The following is a 20,841-nucleotide window of genomic DNA, read 5'->3' on the forward strand; positions in this document are numbered from 1 at the left end:
TACTTGAGGCGACCCAACGCCAGTCCACCAGTCCATCACGCTGCAGGGCGCGCCTTTTGCGAGCCTTAACAGATACGACGAGCACTTTTCATTGAAGCACGCAGTAATATCAATGTGCAATCAAGCCCGAATCAAAAATTTCTTTCAGCGTACATCCAATTTGTAGACCGCTACCTCGTCGAACTTTTCAAGCGTGTGAGGCACCTCCTCGTGAGGAACGGTGGCCCTATCATCATGGTTCAGGTGAGTTTGTTATCTACGCCGAATGCAGCGCAGTTTTTTTTTGTGTGTGTGTGTGTGTGTTGCCAGAAGCGACTAAAGCTTACGATGGAAATTCGCGGCGTCTTTTATGCACTCGCCTAGATGATTTGGAGGCAACAAGCGTGCGTCTTTCTTTCTTTTTAGTAGTCGATGAACTGAACCTTCCACGCCTCTTGCCCGAAGGGCCTCTGCACCAAGCTCGGTGTTGCACTGCTTACGTGATGTCACGTGGTGACCTTGTGATGTTCCCACGGAAACTTTTGTTGCAATCGTTGACGTTCAGACGACGTCATACGGTGACGTCGTCACGTGATTATTATTAATATTTTTAATCACTCGTGTTGACGTTGCCGACGTCACGGATGCTCGTTTTTCGGGTTTGATGAGGCGCCTAAGGTTTTCGCCTCAGAAACGCTTTGCACATAACAAACGCATAGCGTTGAACAAATAACGACCGATATTCGCTCAACATACGCCCGTATAATATTCGTCAAATGTGATCTATCGCACTGGAATAGCCGTTTGTATCGATGTCGTCGCATACATTTACGGCAAATACCGGTAATACCACCATGGCGCAGGTTGAAAACAAGTACGGTTTGTCCAGGAAGTGTAATCGCACCTACCTTCGGCACCTGCGAGACCTAATGCGCCGAGAGCTGGGTAGTGACACTGCGCTATTCACCACAGACCGCGTCGGAAAGGGCGCCGAGTCTTGTGGCTGGGTCGAAGGAGTCTTTCCTGCAATGGCTTTCGGAGCTGGTACGTGTCTCAACAACGAATTCTGAAAGCGCGAAAAAACGCCTGCGAGACAGAAATCACTCTTACTGGATAATTAGGGGAAGAAAGTGAAAGTGAGGGCAGCGAGATGAGGGACTGATTTGAGCCTGCTTGGTATTCGAGTAGTTGTACGTATGGTTGCGAATTGTCCACGTCACTTCGTATTGTTACAGAGCCTGGGATAAACCAATGTTGGCCCCATTCCCACAGACATTTGTAATGTAGTCGATAACATTGTAGGCTTTGCGAATATCTGTACGTATACGATGACAGCTACTCGGAGTTAGTCAACAATTTTGAGCGACTGCTTCCAGTCGATACTGTATACGCTTGAGTCATAGGAATGTTCTTGCCGAGTTCAACTAACTGTATGATAATATTTAATTGCATTGATAACAATCTAAGGAGCAATTATCTATGCCACCATAATCTACGAACAGCGGCTACAGGTTCAGGAAGTTATGGTGACATCGCCAACCGCGTTTGCTATTTGCGTGTTTTCTCGCTGGCGAAGCCTTCCCGCAGTAATGTTTAGTTTTTTTTTTGTTATAAAGTCGCATTTTTAATCTAGCGCCTTCGTTTTTTGTTCTTTTTTATTTAATTATACAAATGTTCTGGCTGGCAAATTGATAAATTTAATTTTACTTGAGGCGCATACAGTACTCGGGAAGGACCTTCGTTTAATGTTTAATTATTATTGGGTGCGCGGATTTTCGCAGTGGTCAACGTGTCTGAGGTGTTCGCCAAGCAGCGGCTCAACCAGAAACGGGGTCCCCTGTTCGTCTCCGAGCTTTACACGGGCTCCAACGACCGCTGGGCAATGCCCCATCGGCCCATGGACCATGCCATGGTAGCCAGCACGCTACGCCGAGTCCTACTGGCCGGCGCTTCGGTAAACCTGTGAGTATTCGCGCAGCGAAAGACGCTACCATGAGATAGGCGCACAGTCTCGAACTTTGCTCACTGTAGCACCGACAATGCCCTGCCGAATCACTCACGCACAGAAGGACACCAGTACGATGAGTCTGTGCATTTGTAGCTCTATCACCACAGTTCTTTCATTACGATGCCGATAGATGTGACAGTGACCGGAGAATGCTCTGAACAACGGAGCGAACTTGAGCTCGTCGGTCAAGAATTGTGAAGCACACAGTGCAAGTAACAACGGGGATACAGGAGGCCATAACTTCAGTGCTTCACCAATAATGACATCACCAATAATGACAAGTGAGTGAAACCACTGTGAGCACACAGTATGCTATGGAACGGTTTTAGATGCGAAACTTCTTGGTCGAGCTCCATTCGGGGTGTGGCGTGACCACCCTTACCGCGCATGCGCGTCCCCTCCCTCTCTTCGCCTCCCCTCTCTCTCGCCTCGCTACGGCGACGCAGGCAGCGTCGGCTGGCCAAAGCTCACTCCCCCTCTCTACGCTAGGCATTCGTCCCCACGGCGTTTACACGCCCATTGCGCATGCGTGACTCGTCTCTCTCCTACGCTCCGCCTTTCTCGCCCCGCAACGCCGAGCGACGCAGGGAGTGGATGCTAGTCTACGCTCGATCTCCCCCCCCCCCTCCGCGGTATTGCCCCCCTTTCTCCTCTAAGCATCTCTCCCCGCGGCGTTTACACCCACATTACGTATGCGCCCCTTCTATGCCCCCCCCCCCCCCCAACGCTGACAAAGGTAGCGGCTGCTAGCGAGGTTCTGATTTGATTTGAGAGATTGACTGCTCGCGCTGCACAACCGTGCACTGACCACACCTCGTTTGTATATATATATATATATATATATATATATATATATATATATATATATATATATATATATATATATATATATATATATATACACTGGATCGTAACCTTCAAAAGTAGTGCCGCTGGTATATTTCTCCTGTGCGTTGTTGACCAAAAAAAATTTGCACCGAGCGCTTTAACTAAAAGTTGGCTACGTGTCTCTCTGTTCAATCAGAGTATAGTCTGTTTCTCGTTGCCCTTTAGCCGCCATTGGCATGTTCCAGTGGTAAACACTGGTCAATCAATGCGTGCTTTGCGCCTCCCCGGGTTTCTCTCCTGCGCAACGCCGCGATGAGGCTAGCGACATCGCCACCGCCAGTGTAAACGTTAGAGCCCGCTGCTTTGCGTCTACACATGTTTCCATTCAGCGGGAGATGCTGTACTTTTTCTCCTAGTAAAAATAAAAAGTAATGAGCACGCCCCCTCCTCAGGAGTTACTTTAGGCTACCGTCCCCCCCCCCCCCCCCGCCCTAGAACGAGTGGCTGGATCCGCGCTTGCACTTAAACAAACAAATGGTCTTTAACACGAGCAACGCTGGCATTTATTTCAGGTACATGTTTCACGGAGGAACATCTTTTGGGTTCAGCTCAGGAGGTGAGAACGCATGTTTGAAATCGAGAGAAGTTCAATGATATATCTTTAAAAGATTAGATTATTATAGCATTGCAATGTCACGAGCACGATATATAGTATCATAAAGTAGAAATATTCGGGAAAATTTTAACTACGTCGCCATTGCTGACTGTATGGCACACGAGTCATACTCTTGTTGTCGTCAGGCAAAACCATTTCGCGATAATGCAAGCATGCAACGTTTTTTTTTTGTTATAGATATGTTTTCGCGCGTTTAAGAAGATATATGTGCGCTATAGATTGCACGATTTGTATCAATTAAATAAAATAAATGAGCACACGGCAAAACTAATCCTTATGTGACGTGAACTTCAAAAACGCCCTACGAATTTCAAAAAAAGTATTTTCTCTATTTATAGCTGTCAAATCAGCAACAAACATGACAATTTGTAATTCGCTTGAGGTAAGCGTCATTAATACCATTATTTGCAATATCACGCGTAGTGCTACAAGAAGAAACAGGGCGAACTGGCCGTAAACTGGTTGCTTATTCACCGAGCAAACTTTGATAATGTTGCAGGTTCTTACTTAAGGTAGACAAAGTTTGTTGCATGAAAACCTTTTATGTTATTAAGGATAGCCGACGTCGCATTTACACGTCACGAAGAGTAACCATATGTTCATTTTCTTGATGCCTCGGAGGTGTAACTTTGGCTATTTTGAGTAATTTTTTTTCTTTTCTGGGTATGCTCGCGACAAATCGATAATAGCGATGATCTGGTGGAAAAAACAACAACGAGAATTTGAAACAACAAAAAAAGAAACAGTGCCATTTACACGGCCATAAGAAGACTAATCAACGCAGGCGCAGACTTTCAGGGAAAAGACACTATCATGCATGCATCATCATACCCTTTCACCTAACTAACTGTTGTACGATAAAGTGACTTGTATCTGAAAGCCTGCGCCTGCGCTGATTAGTCTTATTATGGCCGTGTAAATGGCACTGTTTCTTTTCTTTTGTTTCAAATTCTCGTTGTTTTTTTTCGTACACGCCTCCCCCCCTTTCACCCGCATCTCTCACTCCTGCATCCCCCAAAGCCTGCATGGTCGCAGCAACTGGAAGGAAGAACGAGTTCCTTTACCGGCCCCAAGTGACGAGCTACGATTTCGGCGGCCCTCTGACGGAAGACGGAGACCCGAGCAAATTATTCACCGCCGTCCGCCGAGTCATTTCCGAGGCAAGGAATCCTCGTGTAGCATTTGTGTTACATGCCATTGCTGCTATTGAACAGTGAACCAGCGAAGATATTTTTTTTTTTTGAACATGCATGTTAAAGAGCTCGTTTCGCAGAAATAATGGCGTCGTTGGTTGTGAGCGAAAAATCATCATCTTGTGCGTGACTGAAAAATCGAGGAAGTTGCAAATAAAATAAATAATAATAGTGCAAAGTAACTAAAACGCCGAGCAAGGTAAAATACACAAAAATTAAAAAGACGTTCCGGCTCCCCACACGGGAGCCTTGTTCACAGTCGGCCATTTACGTTGGTCGGCGTTTTTGTTACTTTGCACTATGCTTGTCCCCGACCATGGCAAACGAGATTCTGACGGACTCTTGACTATAAATATAATAATTTCCGGGTCCGAGACAGGATTGAACTCGAATCGTTTGCGTGTCAAGCGGGTGTTCTAGCACAGAGCCACGTGTCGGCTAGAAATAGCGAAAAAAACTTACCCAGCTCGGAAATGTAGTCAAAAGATGCATGTTTTACAAAAGCACGCGTTCCGTATAGTCTTCCCAATGCAACACGTAATATCGAAGTAATATTGCGTGATACTTTGTGGTTTAAAGCCAGCCACCCATGACTATAGTGAACTAGAATTCACTATATCCATGACAAAAGGCTCACACGTTGTCGCGCGTATTCCCCCAAGACGCGCGTAGTGCCTGCAGTTCGAAAAAAAAAAGTTCGAAAAGAAAAAAAAAGTTAGAAAAAAAAACCGTTCCACCCGCGTGATTGCTAGTGGTTTAAGGCATGCTGCTCATTACACAGAGGTAGCCATATGCGAAAGCTTCACTGACGCAAGCCACACTTTATCGGTTACACAGTAGTAGTCCCCAATTCAAACTTCTTAGGTGACATCATAAAATAAAAAAAAAGTAAGTTCTAAGTGGTTGAAGTATGCGCTGGGGACAGATTGTCGCTATCACGTCAGACTTATTATAAAGGAGAAGCGTAAGGGTCCTCCAAACAGTTTTTTTTTTTAATACTATGCATCGGACGACGATGAGTTGCTGCACTAGATCCGCGTAGAGCTATGAAGCCTTGAGCAGGACATCATTCTGGCAAGGATGACCAAGTGCGTGCGGTGAAACCTCAAATACAGTACGAAGCTTAGTTGCGGCATCTCGGATAGATGACTGCGTGATTGGGGCATAGGATATCCATCTTTTCTCGGCAGCAGTTCTCCAATTGACTCAGCATGCTCCTGGTTGACGTACCGCTGACGTTGGTTGACGCTGGTTGACGTCACGTACCGCTTCAGGAAGTTCAAATTGTTTGAATCTGCTTAATTGAGCTCGCATACGGCATCCACTTAACCTTCGATTTTCGCTGCCGGAAGGTACCCATGTATCCTCTGACATCAGCGGTACCTGATACCACCCGTCTAATTTTGTTCCCCCTTCGGAGACGGCGTAGTGGAGGGCTAGAGAAACGTTTACCATCTGGTGTTTTTTTTTAACGTGACACCGCACAGTACACGGGGCACGACCATTCCGCCTCCATCGAAATGAGACCGGATTCGAACCCACGACATTCGAGTAATCCGCCGAGGCAGACATCAGCGAAGATGCGCGTAACAAAAGCCATTCACCGAAGTCTTACTAGATATTTAGCTTTACTGCCGACCCGCAGGTCGCCTTGCCGTGGCGGCTTCATTGTCGATGGAGGCGAAAACGCGCGTGAGGTCCGGGAACTTAAATTTAAGCGCACGCTAAAGAGTCCCAGATAATCGATGTTGTCGGAGCCCTCCACTACGGCGTCTCAAAATGTATTGCAATTTAGGGACGTTATACCCCCAATTATTATTATTATTATTATTATTATTATTATTAGTATTATTATTATTGAAAATTCAGGTTTATTTAGAGCCTCGAAATTTTAAAGCTCACTCATGATGAGAATATAAAACATCATTACAAAAATAAACAGAGATAAACACAAGAGTTGTTTATAGTGGTGTGCCATCGCAACTTTATCGAGTTCGATGTTGTGAAAAGACGGTTGCTTGCAAGGCAAAATAAAGACCAAATTTTCTTTTTTTCCGATTTTTATTTTAGCTGTTCCCGAACATAAGCCTACCGAAGATGCCGAAACGAAAGCGCAAGATGAAATTGGGGCCTATCAGTACGACGAATGTAAGCAGACAAAAGTTTGTATACGAATATCTTGAAAGAACGATTCTGGGACAATCGAGCAGCATGAGCTTGCATAGCAGAATATGACTGTCTTCAATAATTAAGAATCGGTAATGTGCAGACACTAAACAGAAGATTTCTTGATGAACCAATTAAAAAATTAGCTTTAATTGTGCACATATTCAGCATAATTTTATACTCTCAGTGCATCGTACGCGTAAATCATTGTTGCATGCTAATTGTGACCTGGAAGACTCTAAATATTTGATATTTGACATGCACATACACGTCACCCATGTTTTTTTTTCTTCTATTATGAAAGATGTTTGGCATCGCGGGGCTTCAACACATTGCCCGAGGCCGATCAGTATCATCGCAGCATCCGCTCAGTTTTGAAGAAGTCGGTCACGTAAGTTCAGGTTGTTTTTATCTAAAGCAATATTTTGCGATTGTGCGACCTCACAAAAGTGACTCGTCCTCCTCTCTTTCAATCTTGTCTTCTGCGACATTTCTTGTACGATAACTGTTAGCCGCTTCAAACGTCCACCTTACTGCGCACTTGTGACCTACTCGTGTTTGGCTGATAAACTAGAATTTGTTAAAATTTTCGTCGCTGAGTGCTGTTACGTTGTCGGCGCCTGGACGATCGCCGCCTTATAGGGAACTGATGACGCAAACAGTGTCACGTAGACAAATGCCAGTTTATTCATTCTGGTTGGTTGATATGTCGGGTTTAACCAAAACCACCATATGATTACGAGAGACGCCGTAGTGTAGGGCTCCGTAAATTTCGACCATCTGGGGTTCTTTAACGTGCATCCAAATCTGAGCACACGGGCCTACAGCCTTTTCGCTTCCATCGAAAATGCAGCCGCCGCAGCCGGGATTCGATCCCGCGACCTGCGGGTAAGCAGCCGAGTATCTTAGCCACAAGACCACCGTGGCGGGGCAGTTCATTTATTCTGCGATGCAATTTTTTAGTGCTACACAGCCAATAAGAGTGTGGCACGGAAAGCGGGGCAATGTTATCTAATAGCCCTAACGTAGAATGCGGTAAGCACCGCGGACGTTACAAAAGACAGTGACTTCGAATGACATTGATTCTTTCTGGTTTCAGTCTTGATTGTTCCCAGCACGTTTTCAGCCTGCTCCATTTTGAGAGCGCGCCTTTGACTATTTTCGATATAAGTGCAAAATTTTCACTGGCTGGCCTTATCACTTCGTCTCGAAGCGCGTGAGCGACGGGAGTGCTGTTATCAACGACTGGCATGACAGAAACATATTCGCATGATGCGGTATACTTCGGCCAGTTCACTTTGGTACGGAATTTCGGCGGCACAATTAGCGCCAGTGGCTTGCGATCTTGTGCGAGGCTCATGAAGAGCATTACAGGGTCGGCACCAAGTTCTATTAGTGCATTTTTGAAGTCTCGATGATCTGTTAGAAAAAAAAAAAACGTACGGGATCTTCCGGGGGAGCTAATCGGAAACAACAGCATTATTTTTGCCGAAGGCGCCTGTCATTTCGACTCTGGCGACCGGCTAGCACTTCGTGTCGGGCTATAGTGCCTGACATACCCATACAAACGATCCTGCGAGGTGTGCGGTCTTAAACAACGGGTGGACGTTATAAAGTGTTGCGCCTGTGCCACCCAGAACCTTGCAACTGATGCCATTCATATTCATGGCATATGTGTAAGGCAAGAGTACCGTCACTCTTTCCAGTAAGAAAATTGACTGACACTTGTCTGTCGGCACCCAGCTACCACATGGCCTGGTGTCTGGGGAGAGAGAGAGAGAGAGAGAGAGATAAAGATGCAAGGAAAGGCAGGCATTCATAACACACTAACGGCCCTACTAAGGTGGTACCGCGGAGTCTGGTTTTTTATGATTAGTGTCATTCGTTCCTTTCCGAAACTTTTTGAATGCTCCCGCTTGTTTGTTTCTTTGTTATTCTGAATTTGGCATTCCACGGGAACTGCTAGCAGCAACTTGCAATGTCTCGACGTTCGGCTTGTCCTGAATCCACAAGCGAATTTACTCCGGAATATGCTCTAGAAAAAACAACTCAAGCAGACATTGTCCTCGTGTGCGTTGGCGTTGTTAAGTCATTTTTAATTCTAACAAGCTCATAGATTTGTAGGGAAATTCAGAGAATGGCTCTTCTTGCATGGTCACACCTCGTGTTAAGAAACTTCATCTTCAAGGCTTCTGTTGTCAAGCTGTGCCTTCGCCTCAGCTGAAGCTTGATTTTATCATAATCACGCATACTTTCATCCGAGATGCAACGTGACGTCACTGCATGCCTTGAAAGGTTGATTTATTTGTGGGGTTTAACGTCTCAAAACCACCATACGATTATGAGAGACGCCGTAGCGGAGGGCTCCGGAAATTTCGACCACCTGGGGTTCTTTAACGTGCACCCAAATCTGAGCACACGGGCCTACAACACTTCCGCCTCCATCGGAAATGCAGCTGCCGCAGCCGGGATTCGATCCCGCGACCTGCGGGTCAGCAGCCGAGTACCTTAGCCACTAGACCACAGTGGCGGGGTGCCTTGAAAGGTTGCATGTATTCGTGCAAGTCATAACTGTCATTGTGTTCAAGGTCATGCAGCTGCACCTCTTTTAGCTTCGATTCTACTTCTCGTTCTTTAAGTCGTTCGGAGGCTGCCGTCCGACCCTCTTCGATTTAGCCGTTTTTCGCTACACATTTGGTTATTGCTTCGATTATTTCAGGCTTCCGCATCGAATTTTGTACAGGGTTACCGGACTCTTCAGTTTGCAACGGTACTATAGGTTTGGTTTCATCAAATTTTGTACAGGGTTACCGGACTCTTCAGTTTGCAACGGTACTATAGGTTCAGTTTCGTTAACGACGCGAAGATCATGACTGCTGTTCACAAAAGCCACTGAGATATCTACTACTTAGCGAGGTCACCAACAGAAAAAGCTCGACTACTCAGTAAATGCCGCTGGTGCTCCCAACAAAGGCAAGGAAGCCGTGCTCTCACCTAACCGGACGCCAAGGCCACCTTCGACGTGCGCTCCATACCGCCGCCGCCATCTGTTACGTCTACGTATTCGGCAGCTGGACGACGGCCGACCCAAGGAACAGATGACGCACACAGTGCCAAGGAGACAAATCTCAGTTTATTTTGCGACTCGTTTCTGAGCGCTACACAGCCAATCAGAGTGTGGCAGGAAAAAAAAAAGAAAAACAGATAACACTGCAAGCGACGCAATCTTATCTGATGGCCCCAACGTAGAATGCAGGAAGCATCACGAACGTTACAGCACCCAGGGGAGTGGCTAGAAACGTTGTGATGACTAGCCTCCGTAATGCAACATTAGGTCGTGTTTTACAGCGGCAGTTGTTATCAGATCGTAACAGCAGACTTAGGTGGCGTAGTTGTCCGCTGCCGTCTCTCCTCCAATTCGGCGCTTTCCTCCTTCATATCTTTATTCAGCAGGTCAAGTCTCCTCTCCCAACGGGTCACATCTTCTTTCGAACAGCCGCCATGTGGGCGCCTGATCTCCCCACTCTCATATCGAGAGTGATGTCACGCTGATAAGACGCGCGATGTTCGTGACCTGAGCATGAAACTTCACGTAAGACGTCATATCACCGGTATCATGCGAATGAAAGGGAAAGGTTCTGCCTTGCGTTGCACAAATATGTCCGCATTTATCACTGTCAGTGGTTGACTCGTGTCACAGAAAAGCCAGTAACCTACGACTCGCCGCTTCGCAGTTCTAGTTTGCCGGCATCACTAGTGCTCTAAAGGGAGTCAACAGTGACGTGCGGCGCTACCAATGACGTCTGGCACGACGTTTATGCTCACCCCACGTGACTTTTGCCGCGTGTGCAATGGTGTGTGCCGGCAACCGCGGAAATTAACGCTGCTGTCCATAGATACTGCACTTTTCGCAATACGGAGACGTACGACACCCGGGTTCCCGACTACAATTTAAAAACAAAAAAAAATCTTTCAACGATGCACACACTGACGCAATCTGCTGCGTTTTATTGGCGGACGTAAAGAAAGAAGCACAAAAACACAGAGGTCATAAGCATTCGCTTTGATTAAAAAAGGGGGGGGTGGGAGAAAGTTTTATTTTGGTTTCTGGCTTTTCGGCAGTTAAGATGGGAAGTAACAGTTTTAGGAAGGTACTATCAGGGGCCTGCGGCTTCAATTATCGTCAAAAAACCTGCGTGACCGTAACCCGCTTTTTAAACTATAGTGGGACTAACTTTATCGCCCCCTTGCCACTCCCCCCACCCGGTGCATAATCCTATGAATATACTAGAGCTCAGTAAAGTTGAAAGTTGGGCGAGATGGTGATAATTCACGTTTACGTGTGAAGCAGCGCACGGAGACAAGGCACGAAGGGAAAGAAACCGCGCGCTGCTGCACGCGTAAACATGAACTGATGTTTCCTGGCGCTTTGCCCCGCCGCGGTGGTCTAGTGGCTAAGGTATTCGGCTGCTGACCCGCAGGTCGCGGAATCGAATCCCGGCTGCGTCGGCTGCATTTCCCATGGAGCCGGAAAAGCTGTGGACCCGTGTGCTCAGATTTGGGTGCACGTTAAAGAACCCCAGGTGGTCGAAATTTCCGGAGCCCTCCACTACGGCGTCTCTCATACTCATATGATGGTTTTGGGACGTTAAACCCCACACTTAAATCAATCAATCGTCACAGGTTCCGTTAATTAGGGAGGCGATCGCCGGGATGATTCCAAGGGCCGAAGTATCGGCCCCCCGAACCGCACCACGAAAGCGTGGACAATTTAGAAGTGGTCCTATTTGGCGCGCCAGCGGACGCCGGCTGTGGCCCAAAGAACAAGTCAGAGCCGAGAGTTGATAAACAAAACGAAATTATATTCTCAGTTATGGCAGATCAAAACGATACAGAAGTATGCACACTCGACAATAGCTGAATACAATATGTCACTAATCAAACAATGTACTACACAGTACAATCAGCCACACTCGAAACAACGGACACAGACAACAATACGCACTACAATGCAGTCGCATGCATCGATCAACCAAGACACTTAAAGACTAAAGAGTTAGAAAACTTATTCAGTCCAAAGTTCTTGGAACAAAAGTCTGAATGATACTCTTCCGAGAATCACTCACTCAAAGACCAGTGTTGTTGTCGCTCCGCTGCCTCCGAAGTTTCTCTTCCAGGAAACCTCGCGTTTTCAATTGGCCGCTCTCCAAGCTCCAAACTTCTTCGCCGGAAACACGTCGCCTTCACACACGCAGCTGTTGCCACGCGTCTTCGCTCGATAGCGGTAGACACACCTCTTGCCTGTTGCTCGAGTCTTCACCCCTCAGGTGGAAATCCTCTTCTTCTCCTCCTTTGTCACGGAAGACAAAAGGCTTCGCCAACAAGGCGGAACACCCTACGCACTCTGGCGCATACTTTCTTCTTCTCCTGCTTTGTCACTAAGGACAAAACCTTCACCGACAGACGCGGCGGAATAACCCCACGCACACTGGCGCTAACTTCCTTCTTCTCCTGATCTCCCATCTCTGCTGCTCGGTTAAATACCTTCCGCGCGAGATTCCAGAAAATTCTCATCATTTCGTCGGCGCGATGCGCAGCGAAGGCTGGGGGAAAGGGCGAGACGGTACGAGGGCCATCCGCGACGGATGACGCAACTCTGCATCACCACGCCCCTTTCTTTCGAGAACGTTCTAGGGCTTGCTCGGCCGCCGATGCGAGGAGGTTCGACAGCGAACCTACGCTTCCGAGGGAAGAGGGACGCGCGCCCGGGGAGTCTTTGGATGCTTGTTTTCTTTTTTTATCGTTGACCTCGAGGCATCTCTACGGCGCCTTGTCGCGAGAATTTGGCGGCGCGCCCTTTTTGAGCGCTCGTTTTGTGACATCAATCAATCAATCAATCAACGCTGGTGCTTTGTCGTTTCGTATTCAGCAAACACATTTGCATATACCCGCGAACGCGGGTATACGCACTGTGGAAACGAAATCTCTCCATGATTACAAGCCGTGGTCTCCGCTGGTAATCATTGTTAGCCTTGCACTGCGATGGATAAATTATCTGACACTATTTAGGATGACGGCCGCGATCAGAATAATTTTTAAGGAGGTTAGAGTTGTACTTTTTTTAAATAAGAGTTACGAAGCTAGACCAGATAAAGCTGCGTTTTGGATACGTCAATATTGAAGCAGACTTTTTTTCGCAGCCGGCTCTCTTGTTTTGCGTACGTTTCGCCGATTCCCGTAAAACTCCATCTTTAAGCGCTGGTATGTGTTTGAAAGGAACTCGCCCAAGTGTGCGTCTATCTGCAAGAAGTGACTTGTCGCTTATAGCGATACCATCGAAGGTGCGATGCCATACAACAATTGATTGGTATGTGATGTTTAACGTCATAAAACCACCAATTGATTATGAAAGACGCCGTAGTGGATAGCTCCGGAATTTTGACCACCTGGGGTTGAACGTGCACCAAATCTGAGCATAGGGGCCTACAGCATTTCCGCCTCCATCGGAAATGCAGCCGCCGCAACCGTGATTCAATCCCGTGACCTGCGGGTCAGCAGCCGAGTACCTTAGCCACTAAACCACCACTGCGGGCTGATGTCGTACAATAGCAGATACTGTGTGTTGCACAGCACTCGTTGCTTCAATCGAATATTCGTGAGGAATGGCCTTTCAGCGTCAGTTTAAATTGAAGGCGCCTCTTGAAGGTTTCTGCATATGGAGTATGTTATGTTACTAATCCTCCGAGTATACACTTGCTATTCGCGATCTACATAAAGTACGTATTGTATAAGCTGATGTGTGTGAATATATAGATGCCTATTCGCGGACGACGGCTTATTTTCTTGAAAGCGGACCAGACATTGCCATGATCACGACAAGAACCCATACTTCGCGTATACTGACCATTGCAAGCACTTATTTCCCCCCACCCCACCCACCCTCTCTTCAAACCATCAGTGAACGAAACGCACTGACATCAGCGTGCTTTTTCGGAACGTGGCAAGAATGATTTGCGAAAGTAATTTTTAAAATCTTTTATATTGTTGACAACACTATACCGTACTTTGCTAGCTCTTGAACGTGCACTATATGCTTAAGTTGTTTTTGTTTCGCTGAACACTGATACGACAAAGTATGCCTAATTGTTATTTTATTCAGTTCGTACACTGTGCTATTCTATTTATTATCTCCATATATCTGACCCCCACCCCCCCACCCCCCTTGCTTGTTCCTCCGGACGCAGTATTTACTAAATAAGGTAAAATTAAAAAAAATTATTGAGCTAAGAATAAAAAAAAAATGTCAGTTCTCATTTTTGTCGTCGTGAACCTCTTTTAGGCCCACGGTCTGATGTTGTACGATGCGACTGTCACGTATCAGCCGCATGAGCCCGCCGTGCTTAGAGTGGAAGGCATCCGAGACAGCGGATACGTCTACGTTGACGGCGTAAGTACGGCAGAGATCCCTGCAACCTCTAGTGGCTGTGCCGGCAACGTGTTAAAAAAGCACCGCAAATAAGATCCACCCGTTGAACCACGACATATACCGCTTTCGCGATGGGACCCTGAAGTGCGGCTTGATTGCTCAAGCCAGGCGTGTCATTCAAATGAACCACAACATCTTTTCCTTTTCCTTTGTATCGAACTGCTGACTGTATACCTATGTGTTCGACACCTTCTATCGCGTCAGTAACGTCGCTATTGCTTCACGACTCATCAGCATAAATAAGAGTAAAAGTGGGAAAGGGAGCAAAACACAGTAATAATAACTCCCTCTTTCTGACGGCTACATCGTTTGTGATGGCTAGCTCTGTAGTTTTGCCAAATCACTGTCGGTCGCTGCAGTGTTAGCTGAAGGCGTTACAATCGATGATGACGTTACATGCTATCTCCTCTCGTGGTGTTAATCCTGTCCAATTCCTCTTCTGCGATGTTACACGTACTTAGCGGTATCGTTACCGTGTGCTGGTTATTTCCGATAAAATGTATCCGCAACGGCGTTGCTCTGACTCCGTTCTTCCACGAAGTCACAGCAAAAAGTTCAGTTATGGTGACTTGTGGGCTGAAGATACCATGCTCATGGACGTAGCCGAAAATTATTTCTCGGGGTGGAGAGGGGTTATGTTAAACTGTTCGTGTTTATGCATATTGAAAATTGAAAATTAATCGGAAGGGTGATCGAATCCCTTCAACACCCTCTGCGGCTACGGCAATGTTTGAGATGGGCTAAAGAACCACAGCCCCGATGTTTACACTCGACCTCTGAGCGTTCTTCTACATATATTGTGCAGTCATCTTCAGGCCACGTTAATGCAGCTTTGAATTGTGGAAGGTTATCCACAATTTTTTTCTCGACCTTAATCTTGTTTTCTTCGTTTTTTTTTTCATCAGGTTTTTGTAGATTCGTTGTCCCGGGCGGAGAAAAATACAGCCGTGATGATCAAAGCGAAACTGCACCAAGTGCTGACAATTCTCGTTCATAACGAAGGCAGAATGTCATCCGGAAAAGCCCTGGGTGAAAGAAAGGTGCGTAGTGTGACTGTCTTCTTTTATCGCGTTAGTGTTTTGACTTGAGGACCTATCAGTGATTAATCTTGCTTGTCGTCAATTCTGTAACGCGATAGCCACGAAACTCTAAAGAAGCGAGAGAGAGAGATAGAGAGAGAGAGAGAAAGATATATATATATATATATATATATATATATATATATATATATATATATATATATATATATATATATATATATATATATATATATATATATATATATATATATATATAGAGAGAGAGAGAGAGAGAGAGAGAGAGAGAGAGAGAGAGAGAGAGAGAGAGACTAGCCCAGCGGCAGTTCTGGCTTTCGCGCGTTGGCGTACAAGAAGCACCAGAGGGCTTTCAATGGCCGAACTAGATTACAATAACGCCTTACTCTGAAAAGTGCAACTGACTGCAGCGATTCATTTTACTTTGAACATTTTACAGTGACCCTGCATATGAATACGCTTCCGTGAATTTTTTTTGCGTCTATCAAAAATAATGTCGGTACTCCAATCGTACTTGTATAGTTTTCACCGGCTAGCAGTCGAACGTGGCAGAGCATTGGGGATTGGATTAGAAAAATTGCGCGCATATTAAGTTTTATCTTCTGTAGCGCAAGATAAGGGAGATTGCTGGAAGGGGAGTGGGAAGCGTTTATGTATATATGTTCCAGCAGTGGACATATGTAAACGCTGACGATGATTAGAGTATCATCATCAGCAGAACTTTGCTAAGGCACGTTGCCGGGCTAGTTGGTTGAGATTCATCATTTTCACTGGTATAGCGCACCACGACAAGGACACACACAAAGGAGAGATGCACACACACACAGCGCTGTGTGTGTGTGCATCTCTCCTTTGTGTGTGTCCTTGTCGTGGTGCGCTATACCAGTGAAAATGATGCATCAGCAGAAGCTTGAGTACGCCCACTGCAGGGCAAAGGCCTCTGCCGTGTTTCGCCAATCGACCCGATCCTGCGCTTTCTACTGCCACGTTATACCATCAAACTTATTAATCTCATCTGCCCATCTAATTTTCTGCCCCCCCCCCCCTCGCTTACACATTTGTCTTCTCTTGGAATTCAGTCTGTTATCCTTAATTACCAACGGTTATCCGGTATATATGATTACAGTACGGGCTATCATCAAAATGTCCACATTGTTTTTTTTCTCATCTGACAGGGAATTGTCTACAACGTGACGTTGGACAAGCTACTGCTGACGAACTGGACCATGCGGCCAATCCCACTCATTAATGCTAGCTGGCTCACAGATTACGATCAGATGCGTTCAATCCGAAAGAAGATCCCCCTAAAAACCGTCAGTTCGTCCTTCGAGGTGTGCGTCTTTGCTGCCGAGTTCGAGGTTCCTCACGCCGAGCCGTACGACACGTTTCTGAGACCTGACCAGAAGACGAAGGTAAACAGCACCAGGACGGTCCTGCGTGTTTCCTCACTTCATTGTATATATTGCAGCGAATAGCTGTTCGCCTTGTGTATCTCATGCGCGAATCCAGATGTGCTTATAGGAATTCAAAGATCTGACCACGAGAGGTGGTTGTTGGTGATACCGATTGCTCCGATGCTCACAAATAATAATCGATAAATCATTTCAATGAATCAATCATTTATTTAATGTGCCCTAAAACAACCATGAGGTCCTAGTGCAGGCGCACGCAAAAAATATATCAATAATAATAATAATAATAATAATAATAATAATAATAATAATAATAATAATAATAATAATAATAATAATAATAATAATTTCTATTACTCAGTCAATCATTTATTTAACGTGCCCTGGGACAACTATGAGGTCTTATAGCAGGCACATGCAAAAATAAAACAATACAAAGAAACCATACAATACAGAATCTCTTTACAAAAACCAAATAATAAGAGTGAAAACACACAGAAGAAATGAATCCGTGCAAAATGGGAAGAATGAAAATACAAGACGAGAATCATAGAAAGGAAGTGAAAAATAAAGGGAAATATACACAACTATATAGAAACCTTCCTGAAAGACGGAAGAGGGAAGAATCTCTACATTGTGAAAAACTGTGTTTAGACAGTGCAGAGCTGAGAGGAAAACAATGACAGCGAAGTGCGAAAAACATCAAGATCATTATAGTTAACTTTATAGAGACTTTATACTCTACGAATTTGATTGATTTGTGGGGTTTAACGTCCCAAAAACACCATATGATTATGACAGACGCCGTAGTGGAGGGCTCCGGAAATTTCGACCACCTGGGGTTCTTTAACGTGCGCCCAAATCTGAGCACACGGGCCTACAACATTTCCGCCTCCATCGGAAATGCAGCCGCCGCAGCCGGGAATCGAACCCGCGACCTGCGGGTCAGCAGCCGAGTACCTTAGCCACTAGACCACCACGGCGGGGCACTCTACGAATAGCAGAGTGTTGAAAGCAATTGGCCAGTTGGCAGGTACACGAAACTGTCTATTTTCTCTGGTTAACTTTCGCGGAATCCGAAAATTTACACAACTGAGAAGTAGTGGGCAAGATATTATACCGTAAACTAGTTTGTTGAAAAAAAAAAAACAGGTCAGCGCGATTTCGTCGGCAGTGAAGTGATGGCAATTATAATAATCTGGCAGTGTGGGAACGAGATCCAGAGTCATTTATATAGCGAAACTATGATTGTAAATGCTTATGAATTTTTCTGGACTCGCTCAGTGGTGTCACTGCCAGACTTAGCAATGCCATTTCAGATCACGGGTGCATATTCAAGTTGAGGAAGACGTATTGCGGTGTATAACTTGTGAATGCTATTAGAGAACGTAATTTTCGAGACATTCTACAAACGCAGCCGAGGAAACGAAGGCCTCGCGTGGCTGCACGTTTAGTATGAGTAGAAAAATTTACCATGCTATCAAAAAAAAAAAAAAAACCAAGATCGCTGAATTCATAAGCTTACATAATGACATGGTATTGACAGAGTATGAAAACGACACGATGGGTGTCTTGCAAGATATATTCATGAATTTGGTCTTTGAGGTATTCAGACAAAGGTCATTGTTGTCACACCATTTGGAGAAAGAACACAAGTCTGACTGCAGCAAGCAACAGTCGTTAACTGAATGCGTTTTCCTGAATACCTTGATGTTATCAGCATACAAGTGCAAAAAAAAAAGAATAACGAATCGCAGAAGAAACATCGTTAACGTAAATATAAAATGAGAGCCGAGCCTAATACCAACCCTTGAGGGACTCCACTATTGTGGTCACTTTGTATAAGGAACACTTTTGACCATTTACGGCAACATATGATCTATTAAGCAGATATGAGCAGAAGATTCTCAACAGACGAGTAGTGAATAATAATAATAATAATAATAATAATAATAATAATAATAATAATAATAATAATAATAATAATAATAATAATAAATGAATTCTTTCTGCCGTGGCACAGAGAACACAAAATGACACTAAACCAGCACGTACCTTCAATACAGATCAAGGAACTGCGCCCCCCGAAGCAAGTTTCTGCCTGTGCCACTGCCTGGTTCGTGTCGCAATCTTAATAATAATAATTTCAAATCCCGGAAACTTATGATTATGAGAGACATCGTAGTGGAGGGCTCCGAAATTTTTAACTATCTGGTGTTCTTTAACGCGCACTGACACCTGGCCTCGTAATCTTACGAGAAGTCGACCCGGTCCTAAAAAGTATTAGCAGGAATACCGGTGCTGTCTACTAAGCTAGCTGCTTTGAGAGCACCAACGCCAGCCGCTCTGAACTCGTGGGCGTATTCAACATCTGTAAACTGTCGTGCTATGATCCGACTTGCCTGTTTCGCGCCCAGGGCATTGCGTTTCTGAACGGTTTCAACCTGGGTCGCTACTGGCCGGCGAGGGGACCCCAGAAGACCCTGTACGTGCCACGCACGCTGTTCAGGAAGAAGAACGTGCTGGTACTTATCGAGCTCGAAGGGGGCTTCCACAGGGGTGGCAGAGCCCCCGTCGTTCACTTCGAAGACGAACCAGAGCTCCTCGGGACGGTACACAAGATTGACGAATAAAACGTGATATAATTTGATTTTATTTCGCTACGTCAAGAATCCGATGTTATCTCTCGTAAATTCTTGCCATCGCTTCTCAAAACGGGTTTTGTGTACTGTGTTAGTCGTGAAATAAAGCGAGTCGTCCGCACAAAAACGCTAGAAAACGGGACAAGAAGAGAGCAGAGTGGATTAGGGAACAAACGGGGGTTAAGGATATCATAGCTGAAATCAAGAAGAGGAAATGGACATGGGCCGGACATGTAGCTCGTAGACAGGATAACCGCTGGTCGTTAAGGGTACCTAACTGGATTCCCAGAGAAGGGAAGCGGGTTAGGGGCAGACAGAAGGTTAGGTGGGCAGATGAGATTAAGAAGTTTGCGGGTATACATTGGCAGCAGCAAGCACAGGACCGGGTTAACTGGCGGAACATGGGAGAGGCCTTTGTCCTGCAGTGGACGCAGTCAGGATGATGATGATGATGATGATGATGATGATGATGATGATGACGACGACGATGATGATGATGATCCACTGAGAGGACGCACTGTACCGGAAAGGAAAGTTGACACAAAACTTACCTGCACAAGTCGGGCGTATACGTGGACGGTCTATGCAAGAGAGAGCTGTTCAATCCGTTTCATTTATTTTTTTATTTAAGTAAATTTATAGCAGGATCACGCACTTGCTTTCACTGCTGTTAATACAAGCCAAGCCTCGATCACTGGGCACGTTTCGTCGTTGTTGCGTATGAAACTGCTCATCTTGAACGTTTCGTTCACATGTACAACCACGACAAGGCTACACTATACTAGACGGCTAACCTCCGGTGAAGGACATTCTTCGCTGAATCAATCTTCGATTTAAGGGGAATAGCCGGAAATGTTTCTGGGTTCAAAAAAAGGGAGAGTGGAAGGGCGGGGGTGAATCAACTACTCTTTATGCATGTTTGTGTTCATATTGCGTGTGTATGTGTGTGCATTTATATACACATGTAAAATTGGAAATTTTTGGAGAGTGAGAGTTTGAACCTCTCTCTCCTTTTCCCCTTCACTTCGCCAATATCTTGTTTAATATAAAAGCATGTCTGTCCTTGCCTGTCTGCTTCTTTATCGTTGCTCCGACGCTTTACGTTCTTCATGACGACTACTTACTAATTTTAATTCCTGTCATTCTAAGCTTCCTTTTATTTTGTATCAAGGCGGAAACGAAGCACAACATGTGCCACGTATTTTGTGAGCAACCACTGTTGGGCTATGTCGGGCGGGCTAAGGGGTGTGCAAACGACAGAACGAGTGAACCGTTCAGTTCTGGTACAGCTGTTGGACGAGGTCAAGTCATCCGCCACATAACCCGTAAGGGAACGCGATCCGAACCCTTATTTCACGGTGTGCGTATTGTAATTCCTTCACACGGCGTCTGAAAT

At 45.6% G+C, this 20,841-nt stretch overlaps 2 protein-coding genes across 3 annotated transcripts; both read left to right on the forward strand.

Moving 5' to 3' along the window:
• Positions 1 to 45: 45 nt before the first annotated feature.
• On the forward strand, positions 46 to 2,129 carry LOC142777979 (beta-galactosidase-like). Its single transcript, XM_075882032.1, has 3 exons — positions 46 to 243; positions 843 to 1,023; positions 1,761 to 2,129. Exons 1-3 carry the CDS (start codon positions 235 to 237, stop codon positions 1,943 to 1,945), a joined length of 375 nt encoding a protein of 124 aa, XP_075738147.1. The 5' UTR covers positions 46 to 234; the 3' UTR covers positions 1,946 to 2,129.
• On the forward strand, positions 1,804 to 19,453 carry LOC119182261 (beta-galactosidase-1-like protein). Of its 2 annotated transcripts, none has more exons than XM_075882031.1 (8): positions 1,804 to 1,941; positions 4,512 to 4,651; positions 6,755 to 6,832; positions 7,155 to 7,241; positions 14,190 to 14,297; positions 15,242 to 15,376; positions 16,567 to 16,803; positions 19,221 to 19,453. In XM_075882031.1, the coding sequence occupies exons 2-8, from the start codon at positions 4,517 to 4,519 to the stop codon at positions 19,434 to 19,436; spliced, it is 996 nt and encodes a 331-aa protein (XP_075738146.1). In that variant the 5' UTR covers positions 1,804 to 1,941; positions 4,512 to 4,516; the 3' UTR covers positions 19,437 to 19,453. The 2 variants fall into 2 exon arrangements, with proteins under 2 accessions (XP_075738146.1, XP_075738145.1); XM_075882030.1 differs by lacking the exon at positions 1,804 to 1,941 and adding an exon at positions 3,353 to 3,431.
• The last annotated feature ends 1,388 nt before the right edge of the window (positions 19,454 to 20,841 follow it).

The sequence above is a fragment of the Rhipicephalus microplus genome, chromosome 2 (assembly GCF_043290135.1).
Source record: "Rhipicephalus microplus isolate Deutch F79 chromosome 2, USDA_Rmic, whole genome shotgun sequence".
Classification (NCBI taxonomy): domain Eukaryota; kingdom Metazoa; phylum Arthropoda; class Arachnida; order Ixodida; family Ixodidae; genus Rhipicephalus; species Rhipicephalus microplus.

Bases quoted from the DNA above. Each gene is read 5' to 3' on its own strand.
- LOC142777979 (XM_075882032.1), top strand. The intron at 1,024-1,760 runs GTACGTGTCTCA...GGATTTTCGCAG, and splicing joins TGCAATGGCTTTCGGAGCTG to TGGTCAACGTGTCTGAGGTG.
- LOC119182261 (XM_075882030.1), top strand. From the start codon at position 3,392: ATGTTTCACGGAGGAACATCTTTTGGGTTCAGCTCAGGAG. The intron at 14,298-15,241 runs GTAAGTACGGCA...TTTTTTCATCAG, and splicing joins GATACGTCTACGTTGACGGC to GTTTTTGTAGATTCGTTGTC. The intron at 16,804-19,220 runs GTAAACAGCACC...TTTCGCGCCCAG, and splicing joins GACCTGACCAGAAGACGAAG to GGCATTGCGTTTCTGAACGG.